Here is a 26,415-nt window from a genome sequence, read left to right on the forward strand (position 1 = left end):
AATTGTCTTTTTATGCCTTCAGCCTCCCCCCAGATAAATTTATATTTTTTTTAACTCCGAAATACATTTGTAGCAAATAGATGCCAGCAGCTCCCAGTGCCAAGAAGATGCGGTGCTCCTTCTGCTTGCTCTGTTTTCCAGTGAACCGTATCATTTTGTGCTTGTTTCTCTGTGACCTTTGGAGCCCATTCAAAGTCATCTGCCTTTTGCTTTGATTTAATTTCAATCCAGCGCATGTTGCCAGCTGATTTGCTGCCTGTTTTTACACATTGCCAGCAAATCACCACCTCTTCATATTGTTCAGACAGTCATCAAATCTAGGCCTGCCAGCTCTTTTTGTTAATGGACTAGGAAGGCTTGGTACATCTAGCTGATGTGACCAGAACCGGACCAGAAAGCTGCTTAACCCCAGCTAGCAAATCTTTAAAGCACAATGTGGGACTTTTATGGCCAGAGCAGGGTCAGGCTTCACTGGACAAAGCTTTTCAGCTGCTTGGTGTGGACCCAAAGTCTGCCTGTACGTCTCCCGTACATCGCTTTTCTGCTGTGATTCAAAGAAGATGATTTAAGGACACGTGGTTACTGGTTAGATAGGATTGTGTCGGTTTTACAGAGCACAGTGAGTGCAGTGTTTGTCACACGTGGCCCACACCTCCTGCGCTTTCTGCTGAGATTTCACTTGTGTTCTTCCTCCCTTTGTTGGTTCTTCTCCTGTAAATCACCAGAGTTAAAATACATCAGTGTTCCGCATGAGGTGGGGAAAGCCAGTAGCAACCCTTATACAAAAAGTTACCCACTTAGAAAACACGAGTGTAAACAAAAACAGCCTTTTTGAGTTCCTTCTCCCCAGAGGCATGCCCTGCAAACACAAACAGGGCTGGCCTGAAAAAGGAGAGCAGGAACAGCATATTTACAGGCAGAGACACTGAGGTCAGTGCCATGACACCTTGCCCTGCAGATGTCCCAGCCCTTGCTCACCAGATCAGCCCCTGATGGGACGGGGGCAGTTTGTGGGCCGTTTGCCACATGGGGAGTTTTGCTGTCCTGCATTCAAGCCTGGCTCAGGGCTGTGGGCCATGTGCAGGAGGGAGGTTCCTTCCAACAGGGCTGAGCTGCTCCGGGCACCTGGGAGCCCCAGCACCTCTCACTCCAGCAGTTCACTGCCCCAGAACTGCAGGGACCTGCCTTAGCAGCCGTGGGGCTGTGGGCTGCAACCCTGGCTTGTCCAGCACTCCCTGGCATGCACAGCTGAATACTGGGGAACTTTAATGTTCCTCCAGGCCGACAGAGCAGCCAGCAGGCTGCAGAGGTCAGGGGTTAGCCCTGGCTTGGCTTTGATACAGTCTTTTGAGCTGTCTGAATCTCAGGCGCTCTGTGTGCACAGTTATTTATCTGATCCCGATGGAAGCTCGTTTGGTTGCACAGCCATGTAACAGCGAGCTCAGTAACAGAGCATTTGCCAAGGTTTTGCATTTTGCACTCAGATCTGCACTGCTACCAGCATCCACACTGCCAAGTCCGCCCACGGTCCTCCTGCCATCCACGGAGTCAGGCGCAGCGACATGAAGCCTGGTAATGCCTCACCTGGGGGCTACGAGCCCGAGGGGATGGCCACTAATGTGGCCCAGGGAGCCCAGCACAGCCAGCCTGCCTGGTTCACAGCCTGCTGCAGGCACAGCTCAAACTTCTCATGAAAGGCTAAATAAAAAGGCACCACCAGAGCCCTGGGGCTGAAATGCAGCCTGGGACGGGCCCATCTCTTGCTGTTCCAGTGCCCACATGTGGCCAAGCTCTGCATCTTTTCCTCTTTTGCCTTCTTGCATCCAAGTGGAGGGCAAACTCTTTGCAAAGAAAGCAAGTGTCCTCTGCTGGCTGCAAGCAAAAAATGCATGTGGTGATACCCGGGCTAGGAACAGCATTGGAGTAGGAACGTTATGTGGAGTTTGCAACCTGACTTGTTTTAAAGATAGACAATAATCCAGCTGTGAAATGGAGCTACAAGCCGGCTGCCTGCAGCATGCAGCGTGGACAAAGGAGGGGTGTCAGGGTGTCCGTGCCTTCAGGCTGGGAGTGCAGGGCAGGGAGCAGCCCTTCTCCCCAAGCAGTTCCCCCCGGACATCCCCAATAAGACATGAGATGGTGCAGGCTGGACGGGGCAGGAAAGGGACAAGAGATCAGAGGTGCCCGAGGCACGGGAGCAGAAGAACTCCCCACCAGCATGAAACCCATTTCAGGCAGTCCCTGCAGGAAGGATGTGAGAGCAGGGGCCGGAATCCAGCATGCGCTTGTGCTCTGCGTTTCTGAAATAATCCCTCAGAGATCAATGGGGTTTCACATCTCTCCCCATCTGTTCTTAATCTGGTCGCTTGACAGATGCCAAACCACCATACCCTGTATGGAAAAACACAAAACAAGACACAAAACCTTCTATCTCGTGTAGTTTTGTTCAGAAACGTTCCCTGGAGCCCAGCTCTGCTTGTGCCCTGGCCGTGCGTGGAGGCCCCCAGAGGAACCTGCAGCAGGGGCAGATCTGCCACCAGCAGGGTTTCACAGCGAGGCCAGAAAAGGGGTGGCCGAGGCACAGCCTTGTGTCTGATGGAGCAGCTTTGTGTTCATGCAGTGATTCAAGCTGGTGATAATCTACTGCTGGCATCCCTCAAATGCCACGAAGCCTCTACCAACACCTCGGTCCTGTTGCTCCAGGTGCTGCAGGCTTGCACAGCCACTGACAGTCCCAGCCAGGCAGGAGGTGTGCGGAGAGAAGGCATCTGCCTCGCTAAAGGTCACGAATCAGTGGTAGGGCCGGATGGAAAATCAGTAGCCTGGACCCCCTAGGGGTTCCTGCCACTTGCTCACGCAGCCTTTTCTCCCAGCATTATCTCAGAGCTCATCCCTGCAAAATCTGCTGAGGACATGAGCAGCAGCGTTTTAATGGCATCCATGAATACTTTATTTAAGGCTGAGACTCAGCGACTGCAGCGCTGTCATTATCATTGGCTGGACCAAACCATCTCTGATAATAAATAATACAGGATTACTCCCAGCATCTAAAAATATCCTATCTTAAGCTGTTCCCATCCTCATCCTATCGATCAGAAGGGCTGAATGTTTGCAACAGCTTATACAGTAAATGCAGCTTAACTTTCTTCTTACCAAATACTGCAAACTGGCTCTTTTCAGGACGCTGCCATGTAATTTACAGCTATATCACTAACTCCTTAATACTTGCCAGGTTCTTTGGAGCCCTTTGAAACCAAACACAATAGAAAGATGTGAGCCAACACTGACCACACGTTTCATGTCTGCAGGTTCCTACGTGCCTTTTTGGTCTTTTCAGCAAGCAAGCTAATGGAAACAATTCTGTGTCTTCAAGGCAGGATGATGAAGTTTCAGAGTTCCCCTGGCTAGTCACAAGAGAGAATTGATACAGCTCTACAGCAGCCAAATGCTTGTGCATCTCTGCATCTCAGGTTTACCATTAACCTCAGGTAAGAGGGAAGGGATGGAGAAATTTCCTCTTTTTATATAATTTACTTAATCCAAAACACAACCCCCCAAGTCTGAAAACAGGTTTGAAAGAGTGACAGTTAAATGCCTGTGCACTTTGTCCATGACCCCCAAGAACGGAGTACTTACATGAGGTTTGGATGAGCAGAAAGGAAGGCTGGGGGAAAATGGCATTATCTTGGGCTGCTAACAACATCCCATACGGTGCTCTGTTCTGATACAGCTTCACACTAGCATGTTAATTTATGTTAATTTATGCTAAGATAATAAATGTATTGTGGTTTAATAATGATAATTTATGTTAATTGCTGAAATGTGTTAATATAAATAATTATTAACAGGATGTTAATGAAGGAAAATATCCTGTGCCTCCCCAGTTTAGTGACTGTAGGGGTTGGGGTGAAGGAGTTTCTCCTGGCTCACCTGGCATGTTTTGCCAGTACCTCCCAACTCTCTGAAACATCAGGAGGAACATCAGCAAAGAGAAACACAATATTTTTAAAATGTCTTCACAGCAGCAATCATAATAAAAATACAAACCTGGGGTTTGTAAAAGTGTAGCAGTAAAACCACAGACATCTTTACAGCTCCCAGACACGCAGTGCTGCCCAGCAGCAAGCACAAAACCCTCCTGAATGCAAGGAGCAAAACTATAACCGTGGAACAGGCCTAATTGTCTTACTGCCTGGAAAACAAACAAACAAACAAACAAAAACTGCACATGACACCAATTTGCAGGTCATTACCATTCACCATCAGGATAGAGGAAACAAAATCCCTTCATTTTTCCTCACCTGAAGACCACAGACGGGAGTTGTACGGAAGCAGGATGCTGCACCTCTTAGCTGGTTTAGGTTCCCAAAGCAAGCTCAGATCTTTGTGCTGTTTCCTGATCATTTAAACCCATTTTCTTTGCAAACCAGATTATAGGCATCTGTACTTCCCCAGCTAACAGTAAGCCTGTTTCGTTCATGGGAATAGAGATCATCTCTCTCAAAATGTGAGGCAAGCCCTCAGGCAATGTAGCTCAGCTTCCCAGTGTGCTCTGGCAGGTTATTTAATATTTCCATGCCTTGAATCTCCCATCTGCAAAAATGAATGCTGTATTCCTCCCACCCTTTGTCCAGCAAGGCTTAAAGCTCTTCAAGGTGGGCATTGCTTATTAGGATGAGGCAAGGGGGAGCTGTGTCAGCAGCGGGCTGGTTGTGTGCAAGACAAGCCTGACCTTGGGCTGGCTGTGGGACTGCATGGAGCCAGTGGGTGATTCAGTGGGACACGAAGCAATCAGCAGGATTATAAAGCACAGAGTTTGGTTGCTGGAGGAGTTTCTAGACCCCCTGCAGTTGTTTGGGCTAGCACTTTTTGCTGTGCTTGGCTTTGTTCTCGGGTACAGCCAGGATCTGGAGTTGTCCACCTGCCTGCCTGCCTCGCTGGGGGAGGCATCAGCCTGCTGACCCCGGGACCTGCGGAGATGATGGTACTGATTCAGCTATCGACAGCTTCAGTGACTCGTCTCTTCTTCTGCCATGGAAATGAATCCATGTGGTAGCAATGATGGGAAATTACTCAGAGAAAAGAAAAAAAAAACTCAGCGTGAGCCAGGGCAAAAAGTCTAGAGTAAACACAGCCCCGGCCTAGCACCGTACAGCTGTCAAGTCGCATTGCAGTAGGTTTCTTGATGCCGATGATTTAACGATTCTTTGGCCCAAGGGTACATCTCCCACTGCAAATCTGCTTCTCCAAAGCCGCTTTATCACTGACCTGAAAGGAAGCAATCATGGTCTGTGTGTAAATGTATGTGACGAGAGTTAATGCATGGTAATAGCTACAGCACATCTAGTGGGTTGGACAAAACAGAGAAGGTTCTCTGTCTGTATTTTGCTCCCTGAACATAGAGGTCACTGGCCTTTATCGTGATGATCTGTGATAGAACCCAGTAGGCAGAGCCTGGGCACACACACATAAATCTGTCAGTGATTGCTTGTGCACTTAGAATAGATTTTATTTTATTTATTTAGTTGTTTTTGGAAAAGCCTTGGAAACAAAAATGCAGATGGCACAGTTCATCTTTTGCCCCAGGAAAAAAAAAAAAAAAAGTTTGGTCTTCTGTTACTTCCAAACTATTCACAATTTGTCCTTTGTCATTTGGGGTTGGATTGTCTAAGCTCAGCTGTGTAGTTGAAGAGCTTTGAAAGCTGTTCTGGGCCCTAATCACACCATTTCTAATTGAAATGGGAACCCTTGCTCCCCAGATCCCTGGGAAAGGCCTGTATAATTGAAAGGTGGGGACTGCTTTTGAGATTGTTAGGATTTGTACCATCACAGGATTCTGGCCAACATCCACCCCATGAATTAGCGCTGAAAAATAACGGATTTTCTAAGTGTGTGCTTGGTAAAGTGCAGATAAGGGCCTGATCCAGCAAGGGTCTGCTGCCTTCTCCCAGGCAGCAATTAGAGCAATGTTTTCCAATCAGGGAGCTGGTCAATTCACTTGCACATTTAATGGATGAGATAAGGGCAGCTTGCACTAAATTAGCTTTCTGGTGAATGTATGATAGATATCAAGGATGCGAAGCCCTTCTGGCCACCCGCTGCTGCGGGGAGCTGCCTGCGTGTACTTCCAGAGCAAGGCCAGGCAGATCTATTTAGAGATGACGCTCTTGTACTAAAAACAAACAGGGATGCTTCTGAGCATCCCACTGTAGAGCAAAGGACTGCTTAAGGCAGCGATGCCCAGCGTGCTGCCTCCGGGAGCCGGCTGATGACCACGCTGTGCTCAGCACTGTTTCACCAACAGCGACCCACGCTGCAGCAATGTTGCAAAAAGGATCTCTTGTTGTGCCTCCCTCTGTGCACAGAGCCATGTGCTTGGCTCACGGCAGCCTGCTCCCATCCTCCAACCCTGGATCAGGCACCTCCTGGATCCTCACCTGCTTTCTCCAGTTCTGTTCCTCAGTAGATGTCTGAGCCCCTGTTTCAGCCCCTGTCATCAGATGCTATTTGTTTTGCGGCAGGGGGCTTCGTCTCGCACCAGGAACCCCGCTGGCCTAAGTGCTGTGGAAACAAAGGTGAAACAACAATAACTAAAACCAGTCTCTGCCTTAAGGAGCTGGCAGCACCTCCCTTATTTCTTTCAACTGCTGTAAATAAATCCTTGGTCATGGCACTGTTTTCCAGAGGACGATAAAAAGAACTGTTGTCACTCCCTGACGCCGACTTTTCCTGCCATTCAGTAAGTCTTCTTCCCCTTCTCTTAATCTTCATTTTGTTAAAAATCAGATCTCATCTGATGACGGCTAATTATCTTAGAGGCTGTTGTTAAGATGCAGCAGAGGAACCGAAGGCAACACTCCAGCACAGGGCTGCAGGAGGAACGCTGGCCTGGCCGGTGGCACTGCCACAGCTGGGGTACTTTCACCGATGCCTCCCCAATAGGATGTCTGATGGCAGAGGTACTAAATGAGGACTAGTATAGACGTGTCTCATACATGCACTTATGTACATTTGGTTCTGATTTTCGGAGTCTTCCCTTTGGATTCGGGAGGGATCACATCACCCTTCAGATTTTAACATTTTGGTTGAATTTCATCCCAGCTGTTGTTCCTCGCTCTGCCGCAAGCTCTGGGAGAGGCTCTGCACAATTTTCTTCCCTCGTCCCACTCCCAGCATCACCCTGCTGCCAAGAGGAGAGGACTCATGCAACCTGCAGGCTGCCTGCGTGCAGGGGGTGGCAGCTGCTCCAGCACCATCTTCTTTCCACCGGGGTGAATGTGAAGCTAATCCCAGCTTCTCGTCTCAGCCACACTGATCTAGTTAACGGTAACGCCTTTGGCTTTAGGGAATGGAGGAGTCTGGATTTAGATCTGCATCACCAGAAGCGAAACACGGCCAGCAGTGTGTGCTGGTGTCACAGATGCATGGCAAAGTGAAACAACATCCACAGGCAGCATCCCAGGAGAGGTGACAAACCCCTTCTGCTTCCAGCCCTGCAGCCTGCTGCTGTCTCCTCTCCTTGAAATCTGTGCTCTTTAAAAAAGCAAGTGACAGAAAATAGAGGGGCACCTTAAAAAACAAATAGACAGCAACAGGGGGAAGATACACTGCCTCTAAGGTCCTGGAAAATCTCTATCCCTACTCCTAGGAAGGCCTGGAGAGCAAACCCAAGACTACAGAAAGCACAGGATAGGAGGCGGATCATCTGAGACAGGTACAGGACAGCATCAGCCTTGCCCCCACCTCTCCCTGACACTTGTCTCCCATTAATTAGCTTGGACCTTTTAAAGTGTACGTGGCCCCTCAACCAAGTACAAACTGATTTCCACTCATCCTTACACAATCCCTTTCTCTGTCCCCAGGCAGCATGGCACAGAGAAGAGCTCCTGCTGCTGCCGGCACTGCTGGGAGCCTCCTGCCTGCATGGGCATTACACTGCCTGCTCAGGCTTTGCAGCCGCTTGGTTTATTTCTATATATAAACTTTGGAGATGCTTCCAGCACGGCCTGGCCAGCCTGCAGAGGGCACGCAGGGCTGCGTGGTGTGGGATCAGCACGGTTCTCCAGCTGCTCCCCGGCAAACTGGCCAAGCTGCGCTTAGCAGCAGGGTACTGGCAGTCTGCAGGTGCTTGCATCCCGTCAGATCCAGGTAAATCCACTGCTGCAAGGAGTTCCCCGCTCTGCAGAGCCTGACTGTGTGGTTGAATAAGCCATAAAGGGACAGAGGTCTTTGAACCGACAGCCAGGACTCGGAGGTCCACAGATCGGGTGGCTGCTTGCTGGATTTTCCTCCTGATCCGGTCAAATCATGGGAGTCAGATCTGGGATTTATCTCAGTTTCCTCATCTGACCCTGGGGTGGTTGCTTAGAGCCCGTCTTCAAAAGAGTGCCTGCGTTTTTCAGAGGCAGCTGTAATTGGGAAGCACTGACAATTACACCAGAGGCATGGCCACAGGCAGCACAGGTAGGGCCTGGAGGACTGCTGCACAGCAAGTCACAGCTCTTTGTGATCCCTGATGGAGAGTTTACTGGAGGGCACTCCTAGCTTAAGGGCCTGGATTTACCCTTTGCTGACCTGTTGATTTGCATTTTGGGGACAAAACCCTTGGCCAAGAGTTGTGGTCAGGGCCTGAACTTCCTCCCCTTCTGCAAGGAGGAGCCACTGAGCACAGTTAGCTGTACTACTCAGCACCCCCTTTTTCAGGACTTTAAAGAGCTCTGCAGATATTCATGGCACGTTAATTACCAAGCTGGCAGCACCCTGCACAACCAAGATATTCCCGTTTTGAACACGAAAGTGGGGCAGCTCAGCATGCCACTCACCTGGCAGCCAATGCAGCTGCTGAAGCAGAGCCACAAACTGGGGTGACGTTTGCAGGCTGAAACCTCACAGAACTGAAAACTTCAGAAAAAAAATTGCACTGTTAAGCACTATTTCTAGTTCATTTCTAAATATCTGTGCTTTTGTCCTTTTGTTTCCAACACACTGTTGGGCTGCAGGCATCTCTTTCTCTTGTCTGAACGTCACACTCCCAAGGGCAGTTCATAAAAAGCAGTTTCTGTCCAGCAACACGGCTGGGGGGTTCCTTCATCTGTGTTAGGTTATTAAGGACCCATATTGAATTTAACATCCTCCCATCTTCCCTGCCAGGATGAGTCAAACAGCAAAATGCATTTCTCTCCTGGCACGAGTCCTAAGTGAATCAGCTCCTCAGACCATTCCTTCATCACCTAACAGGATCCTAAATTAAGAGTCCACCCTGTTACGGCCTGTTTTATATAAAAAGCTGGATGGATCTGAGATAAAATGGAAGGAAATCCACGAGTGGGAGAGGGCTTGTTCAGCTCTGCCTGACCTTGCCAGCCGGTTCCTGTGCATCCCTGCACAGCCTCCTCTCTGCTCGTCGTTTCACGCCTAGATTCCCACTTAACGCTTATCCATTTAAAACTTATCCTTTATTTTTGGTTTTAGCTTTGCTAACTAAGAACTAATAAGCCTTCTGGAAAATATTTCCCTCTAGGCGATGTTGTGCTGCATTTCCCCCAGCTCCAGGAGCCGCATGGTGCAAAGCACACGTAGATCATCCTCCATTTGTTTATGTGCAACTGAATCATGCTAAGGAGCCATAGACCCATCAGCTTGCTGCTTCATGCTCAGGTTGGTTTGGGGTAAGTTTTGAAATGCATATATTGAAATATACCCAGCCTGTGTTGGGCATGTTTCTTTTTCCTTAGAACATCATCCAGTTTCTATGTCTTCATTCTGAAGTCCCCCATAATGAAGTATTTTATTTCCATTACAAACACAGAAAAGCCACAATCTGCGTGCAAGGCGAAGCTTCAGCTCTCCCTGTGCGTTCACAGGGGCAACATCCTGGTGATGGCCAAGTCCCCGACTGCCCCAACCTCACTGTGTTTGTTGGGTGCGGGGGATTCTGGGCGTCTGTTGATGCTCACGTGAACTCGTATGAGCAGACAGAAATGTGATTGTGTTACTCGGCCTCATCTCACGTGGCTTCGTGCAGCCAACACAGATGCACAGACATCCAGGGCTGCGCATCCAGGATGTGCCCAGCTGGTGTGAGTGCAGCTCGCGTGCACGTGTCGGTGCAGAAAGCAGCACACAAACACGGTGCACGTGCAGAGGTGCGCACGGAGCGCAGAGCCACCCCCAGCAGCACACCCATGCAGCAGTCCAGATGCAGCTGTGCCTATTTCAGATACCCTGCAGCAAAGCGCACACACGTGCGGCCGGGAGCAAAAAAAAAAAAAAAAAAAAAAAAAAAAAAAATCGGCACAAAAATCCCCCAAACTCGGCTGCTCTCCCTTTATCCCCCCGCCACAGCGCTGCAACACGCGCGGCCCCGCGTTCCCGCCCGCGGGCTGCACACGCGCCGTGCGCGCGCTCCGCGCTGCAGCCACGCGCGCGAGCCCCCCGCAGCCGCCGCGCGCTTCCCGCCCCCCGCGCGCGCTTCCCGCTCCTCAGCGCGCGGCCAGGTCCCCCCCTCACCCGCCCCCCCCCCCCACCCGCCCCCCCCCCCCACATTCCGTGGGCGGGAACGCGGTAACGGCCGCTGCCCCCCCCCCCCCCGTTGCCATAGCGCCGGGCCGGGCTGCCGCAACCGCACCTGCGCCTGCGCCGCCGCCGCCCCCGGCCCCGTCCGTGTCCCCCCCCCCCCCCCTTCGTATCCCTCCCCCCGTCACCGCCGCCGGTGAGCGCCGGCCCCGCGGGGCTCCGGCGGGCGCCATGAGCCGCGGCTGAGGGCTGAGCGCTGCCGGCCGCCGAGGGGCCGAAGGCAGGTGAGGGGCGGCCGGAGGTGGGGGGTGGCGGGGCCGTGGGGCTGCGGCTGAGGGGATGCGGCCCCAACGGCTCCGCGTTGTCGTCGTCGTCCCCCGCTGTCGTGAGGGGCTGAGGGGACCCCCCCGGCCTTTGTGAGGCGGCTCCGGGGCGGGGGCGGCGGCGGTGAGGTGAGGAGAGGAGAGGAGCGGAGCGGGGGGGGTTGGCCGGGGGCTGGGCAGCCCCGCTTCGTGTTCCTGAGGGGAGGAGGAGGAGGAGGAGGGCGGCTGCCGGCTCCTTGCTGGCCGGGGACCTCGGTCTGGGTGTCCCCGGCCCCGGGGAGCCGCCCCCGTTTTTCTCTCCCTGTCTGGAAAACGCAGCTCGGCCCCGCCGGCGCTGCCGCCCCCCGCCCCGGGTTTTGCTTGGCGGCCTTAGCGCTGCCCTTGTGCCGGTTAAGGCAGGAGCAGGTGGGTGGGGAGCGACCCTGGGCTGAGGCGAGCGGGTTCCTCCCGAGGGAACGCCTGGCAGCAAAGAAATGCGGCGCGACATCGGACGTGGAGAGCTGCCAGCTGCGGGGAGGCTCTGCCACCCGAGACCTGGGGTGGGACACGGGAGGAAGGAAGGAGGGGCGCTGCCTCCGGGGGTGACAGCAGCAGGGTGGGAGCTGGGCAGCAAAACTGGGCAGAGCCGAGCCCGTGGAGGTGAATGAAAGCCCAGACGCCGAGGCGGCCTTGGAGGGTGGAATTGGCCGTTTTGATCTGCATTGCAGGTGCACAGGAGGCACCCAGGGTACTTGTTGGCTTTGCCTCGGTGGTAAGATGCTCAAGCTTAAAAGGCTTTATTGAGGCTTTGGCAATATAAACTATGCTCCTTAACGTAATAAATAAATAAACAGATAAGACTAAATGCAGTGCATTTTTTTCTGTATAACTTGCTCGTTAGCAAATGTAATTCCGTAGTGCTTTATTGTGACTGAACCTCTGAGGGAAGCTGGATGTTTATGCTCTTAAACAAAAACAGACGTTCGTGCTCTTGAATTGAGCATCACTTTTTGATTTATTTAAAGCTAGCGTTTTTTAAGCAGATAATAAAAGACTTGTAATTATGTGAATGTTGTGCTGAGGTTCCAGCAGTGATTTTTCGTGAAAAAGGGCTGTAACAGAGGAAAGTATCATCTGCTTAAGCAGAAAATATTGATTATATAATATGTAGAAATATATTAGAAAATTGTCTGAACCGATGCATAACTGTTTGTTTTCATCCTATTGCCATACTTCTGCTTTGTGTATCTGTAAAGTTTCCACCCCTATCACCTTAGAAAAGACAAAGGCCTCGTGACCAGTCCAAATGCTCAATGCAGTTTTAGGTCCAGCGGTTGCTGTAAACTCAGAAATAGCAATCTTATTTCATTCCATAAAGCTCTTTCCTTTACTTAAGATTCCAGGTATAATTGCATACTTCTAAGGTTTCTAAATTATTTTTAAATGTATTTAAAATGTATATTCTTTATCATTCTAATTACAAAAATCAAGCTCTTCTTCCATATGCCCTAATTCAAGGGGCTGTAGGCATTAAGGGCAATATATTTGTTTGTTCACATCTGCCACGTTAGTGGGTCCTTTAACAGCAGCAGGGAGAAGAAAAACTCCCTGGTCCTATTATTGCAGAATGTGAAGCATAACGTATGGTAAAATATTTTTGGAACATTAGTACAACTGTAGCCCTTCTACTTTACTGTGTACAAACTAGTTTGCCTTTAATACCATTAGGCACTGATTTCTAAGTGTGTTATTGCTTTTCCATGGGTTAAGAAATTGTGTTTTAAAATTGCAAAATCCTCAAGATTATATTCTCAAGATTCACAATGTATTGCAATGCTTACTTGTGTAAACAGAATGCTGTTATGTAATCCATTTTTTGCTCAAGTTCATGTTTCACCTCATTTTTTGTAGTAAAAAAAAAAAAAAAACGTAGCAAATTGTAAACATCTTTCTGAAATAGTTCATAATGCTTGAGATCTTTTTGGTGACAAGTAACAAGTGACACTATGGATTTGTGTATCTGTGTAAATGCGTCTGTTAGTAACTAACAGCAGTGGGTTTTTAACGGGCAGCAACTTACTGAAGAAATCCCTGTGTCGGGTAGCTTGCTGTTGTGCTTTAGGGGAAATAGGGGTAGTCGGAGTAGACAAGTGCATAGATCTTCCTTGTTTTCCTGCAGCTGGTTGTTTGAAAAACAAAGTCACAGGCTGAGAAAAGAAAGACCTAAGGGTGTTGGTGTTGAGAAAAGGCAGTTGCATGAACCATCTGTGGTCTGGCTGTCTGCAGCTTTGTTCATGTCAGTTTTCTGCAGCATACAATAAAACATTGTGTGTGCTTGGAGTGGCTGTGAGATGTAGAAAAGCACAGGTTTGTGTGCCTTATTTCTGCTTCCACGCTGTCAGCAGTGGAAGCATGCTGCAGTCAGCTGGTGCTGTGCAGCTGCCAGCAGCGTGGGCAGGCCGGGCTGTGGCAGCGCTGGTCCTGTCCCTTGGAGACGTGGTGCTGAGCGCCAGGGTGGAGCCCGAGCGCAGTGCTTGCCCTTTGTTCAAGCAGGAGGCTGTCATCAGAGCCTGGCTTCCCTTTGCATCCGCAGCATGCCAGAACACTCCCAGCTCCTTTTGTGTGCGTGTGTCTAACGCACCACCTGAAAGAGCAGCTGAAGATGATGAATGCTGTATTTTGGAGAGCCGGGTTTGAGTGTTGGTGTTCAGGTGCTGCCTGCTGCACCTTGTCTCCGATTCCTGCACTTCTCTGAGAGCCAGTATCCTTCATATATCTGGTTGTAGTATCTTCAGTGAGCGTGTGCCTGATCTGTTGGTGTTCATTTTTAAATGATAGCAAAACTGTTTTCTTCTAAGTGAAGCTGTCCAGCAGTCTGATAATGGGTGTTGGTCATTATCTCCATGGGATCAGTAACATTGTCTGGGGATGCTGCATCAGCTTGTTTCCCTTGATGATATGAAGGAGCATGGTATTATAAACGGGAGCAGTACATTTACATGCTACAAGAAGTTAGAGATGTGGCAAATCTTTTCTGAAAATAATGTATTCTGAGTGTATTGGAATATCTGCAAGCTGGTTTTAAAATAGTCTTTTTATTTTCTTAAAAAAAAAAAAAAAAAGCCTTTTATTTGGATCCCTTTCCTTCCTGCTGTTGAGGAGCACGTTTATTCTCATTTCACTCCTAGGAAAACTTGGGGTGTTACTTGAAAATATCATTAAAATATCTCGCTGCTTGTCAGTCTTAATTATGTGTGTAAGAGCCAGGATTCAAGATCAAAGTTATTTAAAAGTATTGCTTGACTGAAAACTGGATCTTTTCATGACTTCCACCCAAATAGAACAGTGCTGAAGGGATGCAAGACACAGACTTCTGATAGCTCTTGAACAGGAGACATTTATTGCCCTTTTTCACTACTACATTTACTTTCCCCATAGCCCCACGCGCTGTCCTCACGCCCGAATCTGTCATACAGTTGGTTAGAGACCCTCAGACACGCGCCTTGAGCCAGCCAGCAAGTGGCCAATGCCCAAAGCTCATCTTTAACACTGTAGCCAATTTACTTTTATCTAAACCTTGCTCGAGTTTTTGTTTCTACCACTTGTTTCCTCATTCTCTCTAATTCAGGGACATGTGAAACAGCGCGAAGCCACCTGCAAATTCCTTTCCCACAAGTGCCTGCCTGTAGAAAGGCTGAAGGTTCACCAGGGAAGGTAGCTCCTGGTAATTCGAGGCGGTGCCCAGAGGGAGGGCACACAAGGTGCCATCGATCACACCGCTGTGGGGCAGAGGTGTCGCACGTAGGGGGTGTCTGTGTGGAAAAAGCCTGAATGATGTCATTAGTGGCAGGTTTCCTTTGTAACACAAGTATATGTGCTTGTTTGCTTTCCGTTCCTCATGAAAACTTGATTCAGGCTCTGTTAGCTTTGCTGTCTTCCAGGTACCTGGGTTATGTAGGTAAGAGTACAAGGTACCTCGGTCTCAGCATCATATTATTTAATAAAAAATCTTGTACTTTTTTAAGGGGAGAACTTAGACATAGGTAATCACTGCCCCTAGGTTCCTGTCAGCAGCAGCTCTCAAAACCTTTACTTCAGCAAAATGGAGAGTAATTTTCATCTGTTTGATTGTTCTCAAACAATCAAATCGATGCCTTAGGAAACGACTGTCACAGAATGCTTTAGAGAACAAACAAACTCCTCAGCCTGTTCAACTTGCCTGGAAAAATGTTGTTTTATTCTGCAGAGCAGTTCAAGTAGCTGTGCTCTGCAGCAGGATCCAGCCAGTTCTCTTGACACTCCTCATCCTGGGTGAACTCTGAAAATCATGCCCTCTGCTGTCCTCGCAGTGGGAGCTCGAGTTCAGGGCAGTGCTAGGAGCTGGCACTGCTGCCTCAGGAGGCACTTGTGCCCATCCCACTCACCTACTCCGCTCACCCATTTTCCCCTTCAGGTGGCTGCACTGTGAATCCCTCAGTGAAAACCAGTCAGTGGGAAGGTGGCTCTGTGTCAGTGGGACCAATTCCCCAGCCTGCAGCACTAGACAGTCCGGGGGAAGGTGGATTTGGAGCATTTCACAAACGTGGCAGTGAACTTGCTCGGTATATCTGAGTGGAAGCTGTGAGGCAAAGTCGTGGCTAGTCTGGATAGCTGAACAATTGCACATCTGCATCGTGGCAGGTTATTTTTCTACTAAGTGGGAGGGGAAAAAAAGAAGTCACTTATGTGAAACCAGCCATAATAATTGCTTTGGTTGGCATTTCATTAAGCCTTTAGAACTGGGACATTTTAAAATGACACACATACATCTTCTGTGACTTCTTTCTGTGATTCACACGTCGCTTACTGGTCATAGAGAGTGAACTCAAAAGATAGCACAAAGTTGTGTTCATAAGGAAAAAAAATGACTTTTCCATCACGGTATAATTTCTAAGCGTAAGTTTGGAGTTGTACTTAACATACCCTTCTACGCCTCCCACAGGTGCTATACAAGGTGAAGGCCTGATTTAGCTTTAACTGAAGCCGGAGAACTTAATGACTGTGAAAGTAATAGGATCAGAGTCATTCTTATGTGTAACACTGATATTATGTTAGTGTTGAGGGGAATTGGAGACTAACTTCCTTTTCGTTGCCCTTCTTGCAAAAGAAACTGGCTTTAGTAGAAAGAGCAGTATGTTTCTTTCCAATATTATATATTTCCAATATTATCCAGTTGTGATTGTGGTGCAATTTGTGAAAGCTTTGATGGAGGCTGTATTAAAGTGACAAACTCCTTCCTTCCCGGGATGAATGAAGGGGTGAATAAAATAGAAAATCCACTCATCAGGAGCTACTGATGAGAGCCTGCCAGTTCTGCTAAATTACCCCTTTACTCATGAGGGGTTTTAATATAACTTAAAAAAAAAAAAATCATCGTTAAAGAAGAGTATTGTTTTTGAAGTAATTGGTGCTACTTAGGTGATGCCTTCCCCATTTCCCTAATGCCCAACTTTAGTCATTTCCAGTGTTTTCTGCCAGAATAAGCCCTTTCTTCTTGACAGCCATAGCATCGGTTGCCATAGTGTTGGGATACCTTGGCAACAGTTGGAAAATACGCAGGTCTAAAATGCCGCTGCAGGACCGCTTCACTTCAATGTGATTCTCTTCCAGTCTCTGGCATACCAGCGGTCTTACCGTTGGCTTATTTTTAGCCTCCTTCCACTGTGACGGCCCCAGGGTGGTGCGGTCTCAAGGACGGGAACTGTGTTTGTTGTCCCTGTCAGTCCTCATGGCTTCACACAGGGCAGCATGTAAGCAGTCGGTGGTTCCTGCACCACCAGCCTGTTAGGTTAAGGCATCTGGAGGAATGAAAGCGTTGCTACCAGAGATGTGTCCTCTTAATTATTCTTCCTGCTGCCATGCCCACTGCTGTTACAGTAACAAAATTTTATTCTTTTTACTAAAATATTAAAACTCTGCTTCCTCAGGGATATTCAGAGATTCCCTGTAAAGAGTCTGCAGAATCCCTAATCACAAAATGAAGAAGAAACGGGGTGGAAAATCTACCCAGTGAAACAACATCAAAAAGTGTTAGAAATAGAAGGGGTGCTGAGAAAACAGTCATCCTTCTTCTAGGAGGGGGGTGGCACATTTCATCTTTGCCTTCAGCTGTCTCCAGGAAAGAACTAATTTTGTCTGGCTTTAAAGACATAAACTAAAAGGGCGTGAGAACAGCGTCCTGGGACCACAGCTAGATGCGATAAGAACTGATAGACGTTGGCACAGACTCACAGGAATAGTGTCCGGAGTTGTTGCTACAAGCTGAGCTGCATACTGAAGGTGGCTGCAATGGCCTAGTGTGTAGTCTGAAAGGCAGGGTGAACTTCAAGAGCTGCTAGCTAGTGAACGTGGTCTGTTCTGATGCACAGTGGGGTGGGGAGGGGGTCATACATCTGCTCCTGCGTAGCAGACTGTCTTTGGGATGTGCTGCTGGATCTATGTCGGTGGACATGCAGTCGTACTGGGTCAGCTGTGCGGGTAAAGGAAATGTCTGAGCAGAAGGCCACTCAGCAAAGCCCTCGAGTTGGCTGTGGAGACTGCAGGCTTTCTCTGCGTGTCCTTCGAAACAAGCTGACCAAACACTTTTCGGATGGCATAAGTCTCTAGAGATGGGAGAGCTGATCTAAGCAAAGAACAGCTAAGTGTCCGGCAGTTGGGCATTTTATCATTAGAGCTTACAGTACTGAGCAATATTTGGTCAGGTCAGTGGCAGCCTGTAAAATGGGGACTGTCACTTACAAGGTTCTTCCAAGAGAACCCATGTCCTTAATTAGTTCTTGAAATTGTATTTTGTATAGCATGCAAAAAGTGTTCTGGCAGTTTTTGTCACATTTTGAGGGGGCAACAGCTAGATACCAGTTTAGAGGGAGAGGCTGGCCTGCCCAAATGTGTCTCCAAAAAAGACTTGGATATTTGTTGGCAGGGAGCTGAAGTGGTTGGTTTTCCAGGTGATAATTGCCCCATCTCTTTTGAAGGAGATTGTTCTGTTTTCTGTTTTGTTCAGTGGATCCCAAACAGGAATGAAAATGTTAAATAATTGTGGTCAGTTGGGATTTGTTGCAGTAGATTCCTTTAGACCGTGTCTAAAATCATAGATTATCATCTCCCTCTTCTTATCTTGCAGCGAGGTATGGATATGCTCTGATGTTGTGCGCTGGCACCTAATAATACAGAGCCAGAAAATTACACTCATTTCATTGAAATATTTTGAACTCTATCCAAATAATTGAGATCAGAAAAGGCCTGGAGCCTGTTCATCATCTACAAGGTAGGATTTGGCTGTTAAAATGTTAGCAGTTGTTTATGGTGAGCATGTGATGATGTTGGATATTGTAAGCTCTTGTTTCTTTCTTTTTATTTTAAATATAAGACGTTTTTTCCCTTTTTAAGGGAACACGCACTCAGGAAAGAGGTGGAACAGTTCCTTTTTAGGGTGAGCTTACAAGAACATTCAATTACCTTCCCATAGTAAAGAGAAGATGAGGACTCAGGTGCAGCGGGGAGTAGTGTTGCACTTCACATTTCTGAAGGAGAGCTGCTTCATTCAGTTTGCTCTCCCAGACTGTATTCATAACAAATTCTAAATCCACTGCTTGGGGGGATGTCTCCGGATCTAAATCTCTAGCTATATCTAGAAATGTTTTGTAGTGGTCAAGAAATGAGAAATACTGTATGTTTAAGGGTGGAATGCAGCACATCATACAGATAAAGCTTTGCAACTGTGACAGGTTGGAAATTGGTTTTAATGCTGGTCTTCCTGTGAACCAGGTGTGTTACCAGTGCAGTGTTGAATACTGTGATGCCCCTTTTAATGTTTTATCAACCTTATCAAGTGACAGATGCATTCCTAGTTGGAGTTTGCCTAGCTCTGTGTTTCACAGTCCCTTTTGTGTAAGAACAAAGCAAGCATTTAAAAAGAAACGCACACACAAAAAAAAAAAAAAAAAAAACTTGCATTGGAGACCAGAGAGGGAAGAAAAACCATAGAGCCCAAACTACTCTGCGGTATGCGGTTACAGCTTTCTTCCCAGCATTGCCTTAGCTGCTCTGAAATCTGTCCTGCTGATTTCCATAATGAGAGTAAAGATTGCTCATCTGGCTCTTACAGAGGACTTGGGTGACGTCTGCATTTCTCATATCTATCCTGTGCTTTTTAATTGTAATCATATCCATGGCTTCACATTCCTTAAGGCTTGGAAGAGCAGGAGATGTAATGAGCTTATTGCAATCCCGGAACTGCTTTATAGGATTTCCTCTTAGAAACTCCAACAGGAACGTACCTGAGTAGATTCTGAAGACTGATAGTCGTTTCTGTAAGATCTCAGCTGCCCATGAGACCAGTTGTTGGATGTGATTTGTGGCTACGTGTGGTACCACAAAACAGGGGGTTAACAATTGTTAGGGAGCTTGGAGTAAGTGGAGTAGGCCGTAGCCAGAGTAGTCTTTAAACAGTGGTGCCAGCCAGTATTCTCAGTAGGGAAGTTAAGTCCTTTGTATCGATTGCTTTTACTGAGGAATTACTCCGCAATCAGTCTGCTCGGCAGTACTTTTAGGATAGTAAACGATTCCAAAATGACAAGCTGCACCAGCAAAGCAAAAAAATAAAACTCCATTGACAGAGCTGAAGAATTTGGAACAAGCCATGCAAGCAGCATAAATAGGGTGGTGTTAGAGGCATGAATTGTAGGTTTTTCTGTATGTAGCATAGTGTGTAATGTGTTAGGTTCCTCGGGGGGAGCACCAGTGCTGTCCAGCTTTTGGAGCTCCCAGCTCTCAGGAGTGCTGTTCTGGGATGTCGTGTCAGGAGGCTTTTTCCTTCCTCTTAGTGCTATGTTAGATCTTCTAACATGGTCTGTTTGGTAAACTTGCCCCAAAACGTATCAGTTGGCTAGGTTTGCCTGACCTAATGCACATCTATCCGTGTTTTCAGTTACCTTTTGTCCAGTTCGGTTGTATTATCTCTAGGGACATAAAAGGACTGGATGCTATTCTAGGGAGATATTTTCTCTGTGGCTGGCTTCTGCTTTGGTAGTTTGGCCAGCTTTCTGGTTAGGTGCTGGCTAAAAAGTTCCTACAGGGAAAAACAAGAGGTGGGTGAAATGCATGTGATCCCTTGGTATCTGAGAATGTGAATGTATTTGCAGGTAAACTCACAAGGAAATTTCTGATGCACAAATAAGGGAAGAAAAATAAACTAAAATATTTTTAATATTAATGAACTCAGTTGGCAGATTCAGTAGAAATCTATTTTATCCAGATCCCAGGCTTTAATAATAGGCCTAGGTTTGTGTTTTAAATTTGGTGTAAAATAGCTATAAAGTGAATAGTGTCTTGGAGTATATGCTTATGAATACTAATTTGTGTAGCTGAAGCAGGTTTCTCAGCATAAGTGGCTTTGTATAGTGACTGTCTCTGCAAAACATCTTCCCTGCTCCCGTGGTAGTTTCACCTGTTCCTGAGTACAGGATTGCGCTGTGTTTTATGTGCTGTGTACGAAGACGTGACAGGGCAGGGCTGAATGGGGACTGGATTGAAGCTGCTGCCCATGAACTCTGTGGAAACTGTGACTTTACCACAGTGGCCTTCCCTTTCCTAGACAGCCACTGCAATGGCTGAAGGAGAGGACAGGCAGACTGCAAGGCTGCAGTGAGGAAGGAAAGCCTCGGAGGGTTGCAGAAGGCCTGCAAGTCGCCAGTCCTCTGGTCCTTCATCCTCAGAGGAGGGAGGACCGACTTACCGTGGAGGGGCTGTAGCTAAAACTCCTGGTGGATTGATGGAACTGCTCTCACTGATCACGTACCGGTGCTGCAGGGGAGGTGATGCTCTGGTGCTGATAGTTTGGTTTTTTTCTTCCCAAACCCATAAAACTAGCCTGCCTCTGATTTGTTTTTATTCAGATGAGGTAATCTTAGTGTGATCTTTAGCGTGGAAGAGATGAAGATGAAAAAATAATTGAAGGCATTAACAGTGACAGCCTTGCTCTGAATGCGAGAACGAGCAAAACTAGTTTAAAAATGCATTTATTTGCAATAATTGAGTTATGAACGTTTCATATCAAAGTTTGTTGCTGGTGATGAAGACTTCTTCTGTTGGGTTTATAGTTAGAAGCATAAAGCCTGTAAGTGATTAGTAACAAGTGGGATGGGAAAGGTTCCAGGACATTATATGTAGACCGTTCTGTCACATAGCACTGTCAGTACTTCATGTTTTTTAGAAAATACATTTCTTAGTAAAAATCCTTCTGAGCCTCAGTGTACCATGCAGTCTCAGCTCCAGCTGTGTTGAGGGAATGGACTCTGAAGCAGGTTTTGTTCTGCTGTCATACTGTCAATAATACTCTTATGATCACTTACAAAATTGGATGATTCAGTAGCTTCTGTATATAGTCAGCTTTGCGGACAGGATGATGTCACTTTGAAAATGTAACAGCAAAAGCATCAACGATCCTTTAAACTAACAGTGCCCGTGGTAACTGCTGTGACCATGAGGCACCAGCTGAGGCTGCAGCACGAGAGGTTCCTGGGCTGGCCATGGGGCTCCCAGTGCGTCCCCGTGCTGAAGGGCAGAAAGCAGTCCCAGCTCAGCGAGGCGCTCTCATGTAGTGGCTGCACAGGAGCCTGCACGCATGACTGAGGTTACTTCATATTTAGCCAACCCAGAAACCTCTTTTGAGAGTATTTTTGATCTGTACCTTGCTTCTTTCTTAATTGTGTTGATTGCAAACTGACCAGTTCCACACAATAAAGCACGTTGGCACTGTTTCCCTCGTTCTTCTTGAGCACTGAACCTGATCTTTCATCTTCGTTATAAAGTAACTGAAAGCTCTGTTTTGCCTCTTGCATAGAAATCAATTCCGTGAAAGTCTTTTACACCCTCACTTTATTTTTTGACAGTCAAATATATGTTTCTGTGGTAGGAATAAGTCATTGATGATGTCAGTTATGGTTACGCATAAAGCCAAGAAGATTGTGTGTGTGTATATACATACATTTTTAATTTTCAAATGTTTTATCAAGGCTCTGTCTCTGGTGTTTCTTTGTGGTCATTTGCATGTTCCCTGGGTTACATCTTTGGGATGAAAGATATAAAATTAAAATGAGTCTGTGTTATCTTAAGGACTGACAAATGAATGTTGTGTCCTCTGTATGTTCTACTAACTTTAAACTTGTAGAATCAAATCTTTGTCACAAAACTACATACCAAAAGAGCCCAATGGGAAATGTTTTACCTAGCAATATGAACCACTTAAGGCTGCCTGCGAGGTAGCCAGGGGACAGAATTAAGGTCCATCTCTTGCACAACGTGATCCCACAATTACAGTCTGTAGCTGTAATGCCATTGCAGATGGTGAGAGTCCTGAGTCTTATCTTTGCAATCTAAAAGCTGGAATTGCTTTTACAAAGCTACACCAATAACTCAATTTACCCTTAGTATTGAAATGACAAAGCTAATGCTCCTTGTGCAACAGCAGCGTCTGACACAGCATGGTAGCGGCTTTGTCGGTCCCGTCTCCTTGTTGGATGGTGGGCACCAGCAGCAGCTGTGTGCAGGGCGCCACAGGGCGCCTGGGAGCCCTCTCCTCCTCGCTCCTGGGAGCAGGTCAGCAGCTGTCCTCTGCGGCACCCTGAAAATTTGGCATTTCCCCCAGCACGGCCTGGGCGATTCCCATCCAGCATGAGCTACTCCCCCTCCCACCAGCCTGGCTCTCAAATTTGTCTGCCCACCTGTTTTTGTGCTGTCCTTACACTCTTGGGCTGTCTGAGGAGAAGGCTTCCCAAGCTTGACAGATTCCTTGCTAAAGAAAGGAGAAATCTAGCAATGTGGAGGAATTGAGGGCATATGTTTCTCAAACCTTCTTTTCGGGTAGATCCAGCAGCCTCTGCAAAACAGCTGTAGGTGGAGCAGCATTGTGTGCCCTCGCTGTAGCAGTGCTGCTCATGTTACAGCACCCTATGTACACAGAGAGCAGCAATGGTCATACTGTGAAGTTCAAGAGCAACTAGAAGGATTTTGTGCTGAGTGATTTTGTGCTGCAGGAGGGTGGCATGCTGTCATCTCTGCACTTTTTCATTAGTGTTGTCAGCCGCCAGACCCTAACTACCCACACATTAGTGTACTTGTTTTAGAGTTAAATTTCCCTAGGAAGCAGGACAATGAAGAAAATAGTGTCATGACAGACTGATTAGATTCACCAGGGACCTGGTAACTCCTGTCCATGCTCCTCTGGAGTGTCATCCTGCCACCGCAGCTCACCAGGTACTCTTCAGATGTCACAGAGGGAGCCCCAGGGAAGCATCTGGCTGCACCTTGTATGAGGAGGCACTTACACCTTTTATCAGAGAATTCATTTGTGAGTCTGTGTCTCCAGTTCTACTAGACAGGTGTTTCTCTGTTGTTTGGCCTGTGGGTATACAATGTTTTAAAACCATTGTTGCCTTACAAGGAGCAGTAGTAACACAGCAGGGGTCTTCAAAGATGCTTCTCAGCATCGCACTGCAAACCATTTCTGCCTTTATTTGAATCTGAGTGCTGCTGTGGCCAGGGGCCTAGTTTTATGAGACTGCTCTGCGAGGAAACCCCAGTGGTGTAAGAGTTTTCCTTTTACTCATAACCTCAGCAACAAATATCTGCTTGTTTTGTCTTTAAATGGGACATTGTGCTTTTCCACAGCCTCACTGCAGTGTCACTGGGGCCTGTGTGGGACACCAGGCTGCAGTGCCATGGGGCCAGCGTCCGTGCTGTAGTGCAGCTGAAATGCAGCAGCAGCCAGAGCGCTCTCCTCCCCCTTCCAGTGTGCACTTCTCAGCTAAGGTGCCCCTGAGCAGCCACATGCATGCACACTGCTGGGCTCAGCTGCGTGTTAAGGGCTCCTTACTTTGCATTTCTCTTTAGTGATGATGTAGTTTAGTCCTTTCTTCCTCTTTATTGTCCAGAGATGTTAATGAGTCCTGTAACCCAGGAGGTACATGGAGAACACCCAACCAGACAGAGGGACATACTAGCCCATTTCTCAGAACTCCACTTATATCTTGTAACAAGATTAGTGACTTTGTCTGAAGTTAATCCTTTAAATGTGTTAACTCCAAACAAAGAGTTCCCTGTGCTGCTCTGGCCTGGAGTTAAATTAGGCTTTCTATGAACCAAGAGCACTACTCAATGAAACAGTCATGAAACAGAAAAACACTTGCACTTCTGGGGCATTTGCTTGCTTGCATATCAGTTTGTTAATAGTATAATTCAATTATTTCTGTTGATTCTTGTTGTAGTGAGGATCTTTATATCCACAAGATAACTGCGTGTTACCGTTCTACATCTGTTTACTGACAGAGCGACTGCATGCCAGGATGGCAACTTCAAACCTGGAGAACCAGCTACACAGTGCCCAGAAGAATCTACTCTTTCTCCAGCGAGAGCATGCCAACACACTGAAAGGCCTGCACGCGGAGATTCGACGCCTGCAGCAGCACTGCACAGGTAACTAGAAAGCGTGCTGATACGCTGGGTCAGTGCTTGACTCTCTTCACAAGAATGGGGTAACTGTTTCCTATTTTAGCAGTGAAGCCTCTGCAACAGAGCCCCCCATTGGGGTATAGTTAGGGTGTGTGTATTTCAGGGCATGACAGTGTGGTCAGTAAGCAAAGATCTGCCTTTTTAAAAAAAAAAACTGTCATGGGATTGTTCTGTGGCTGGGTTGTTTTGTGTTTTTGTTTGTTTGTTTGTTTTACAGATTTGATCTTTTGCAGTGGATCTCCTGTTACTGTAAACATGCTCACCAAGTGGTTTATTTGTTGTTGTTCTAACAAAGAAAGCTAAACAACTTTTTTTCCTCTTCAGATTTAACCTATGAGCTGACTGTAAAGACTTCAGATTTTTCAGGTAAGGAATACCTAACATTTTTCGTTTACTGTTCATGTTAAACTGCCTCATGTATCTTAATGTTTTACTTTCTCCATTACAAGTAGCTGAGAATATTTTGCATATGGGATGTTGACTCTACAGATTCAAAAGATACAAGAGGAGCTTTCTACTTTCCAGAGTTATGATTATTTATGGAGTAAATAACCATATTTATTTTTAGAGTAGGTGGTCTGTTAGTAATGCCGGTGTGTTGGTGCTGTGACAGACATGGACATTGTCCACTGTGGAGGGGACAATGTCTAACAATATATAGTTGAAAGTTCTGTGACTAGAGTGCTTGTTATTGGAGAATTTGGGGCTGAAGGTCCCTGCTGAACAGTTGGAAAGCTGTCCAGCTGTAAAAACTAAAGAGTGACAAAATCACCCCACATGCCCCATGTGTGCTGTGAGGGAACAGGTGCAGAGATGGGGTCAGCCTGTAGGGCATGCCCACAGTGCAAGATCCCCTGGTGTACAGGGTGGCGTGTTCTTGTGAAAAGGAGGCAGCCAGGCTCAGACACCTCATCCCCAGAGAGACTTCTACAACTGTGAAGAGGAACATCTCTGCCTACAGTCACAGGCTTCAGCTGTCCATGGGGGACCAAAGCTAAAGCCTGGGCATGTCTTCCTGGTGAGCTGGGACAGCTGTTCCGGCCTGCTCACCAGCCACCGTGGTGCTTGCTGTGAGAGAAGAGCCTCTTAATGACCAGCCAGTTTGCAAAATGGCTCTAATTCTGAGCAAGTATAGCAAGCATGGTTTCTGTAATCCCCATTTACCTCAATGCGTGAAGCATCTTTACTTGGTGTCAACAGCTTTCTTTTAAACTGTGGTGAGTGGCAGTAGCTCTTCATCTCTTCTGTAAGAGCCATCCCAGTGCTTCTGAAGATAAAGTGATTCTTACAGCATTTGCACAAGTTAGCCTTTGGGGTCTTACGGGTTTGAATTGTCAAAAGGAACCCTGCTCCACTGTTTTACTTAATGACTATCATTAACTTGAAACACTTCTGATTTTCCTGTTCTTCTAGAAAATGGTAGTTCAAGAAGTGATGAACTCAAAAGAAAGTGTGAAGATCTTGAAGCTCAACTGAAAAGCAAAGAGGCTGAAAACAATGAATTATTGAAAGAACTGGAACAAAAGAATGCAATGATAATGGTGCTGGAAAACACTATTAAAGAAAGAGAAAAGAAGTATTTGGAAGAGCTAAAAATGAAAAGCCATAAGCTCAATATGCTGTCAAGTGAACTGGAGCAGAGAGCAAGCACTATTGCTTATTTAACTTCTCAACTGCACGCTACTAAGAAGAAGCTGCTGAGTTCCAGTGGGACTTCAGAGGGGACCCCTTCTGGCAGTCCAGTGTTGTCCAACTATAAGCCAGCCCCTCCCAAAGACAAACTGCCTGAGACTCCACGACGCAGAATGAAGAAGAGCCTGTCAACACCACTCAACCCTGAGTTTGAAGAGGCCTACAGAATAGGATCGGATAGCCGGAAGCTGCTGCTAAGAGAGCCTGTGGATGCCATGCCTGATCCCACTCCGTTTTTGTTGGCCAGAGAAACGGCAGAGGTCCACCTTATCAAGGAGAGGCCGTTGGTTATTCCACCAATTGCTTCAGATCGAGCATCCGGTGAATCACACAGTCCAGCCCGAGAGAAGCCACACAA

At 47.3% G+C, this 26,415-nt stretch overlaps 1 protein-coding gene across 1 annotated transcript; it reads left to right on the top strand.

Annotated features, from left to right (window-relative positions):
• Positions 1 to 3,359: 3,359 nt before the first annotated feature.
• On the top strand, positions 3,360 to 26,410 carry LOC311446273 (coiled-coil domain-containing protein 92-like; the record flags this gene model as incomplete). Its single annotated transcript, XM_084539242.1, has 5 exons — positions 3,360 to 3,488; positions 9,521 to 9,668; positions 24,183 to 24,329; positions 24,690 to 24,731; positions 25,779 to 26,410. Coding segments are annotated over exons 2-5 (840 nt in total), but the record flags the coding sequence as incomplete, so codon positions are not given.
• Positions 26,411 to 26,415: the final 5 nt, after the last annotated feature.

Source organism: Aythya ferina (genome assembly GCF_964211825.1).
Source record: "Aythya ferina genome assembly, chromosome: 17".
NCBI lineage: Eukaryota > Metazoa > Chordata > Aves > Anseriformes > Anatidae > Aythya > Aythya ferina.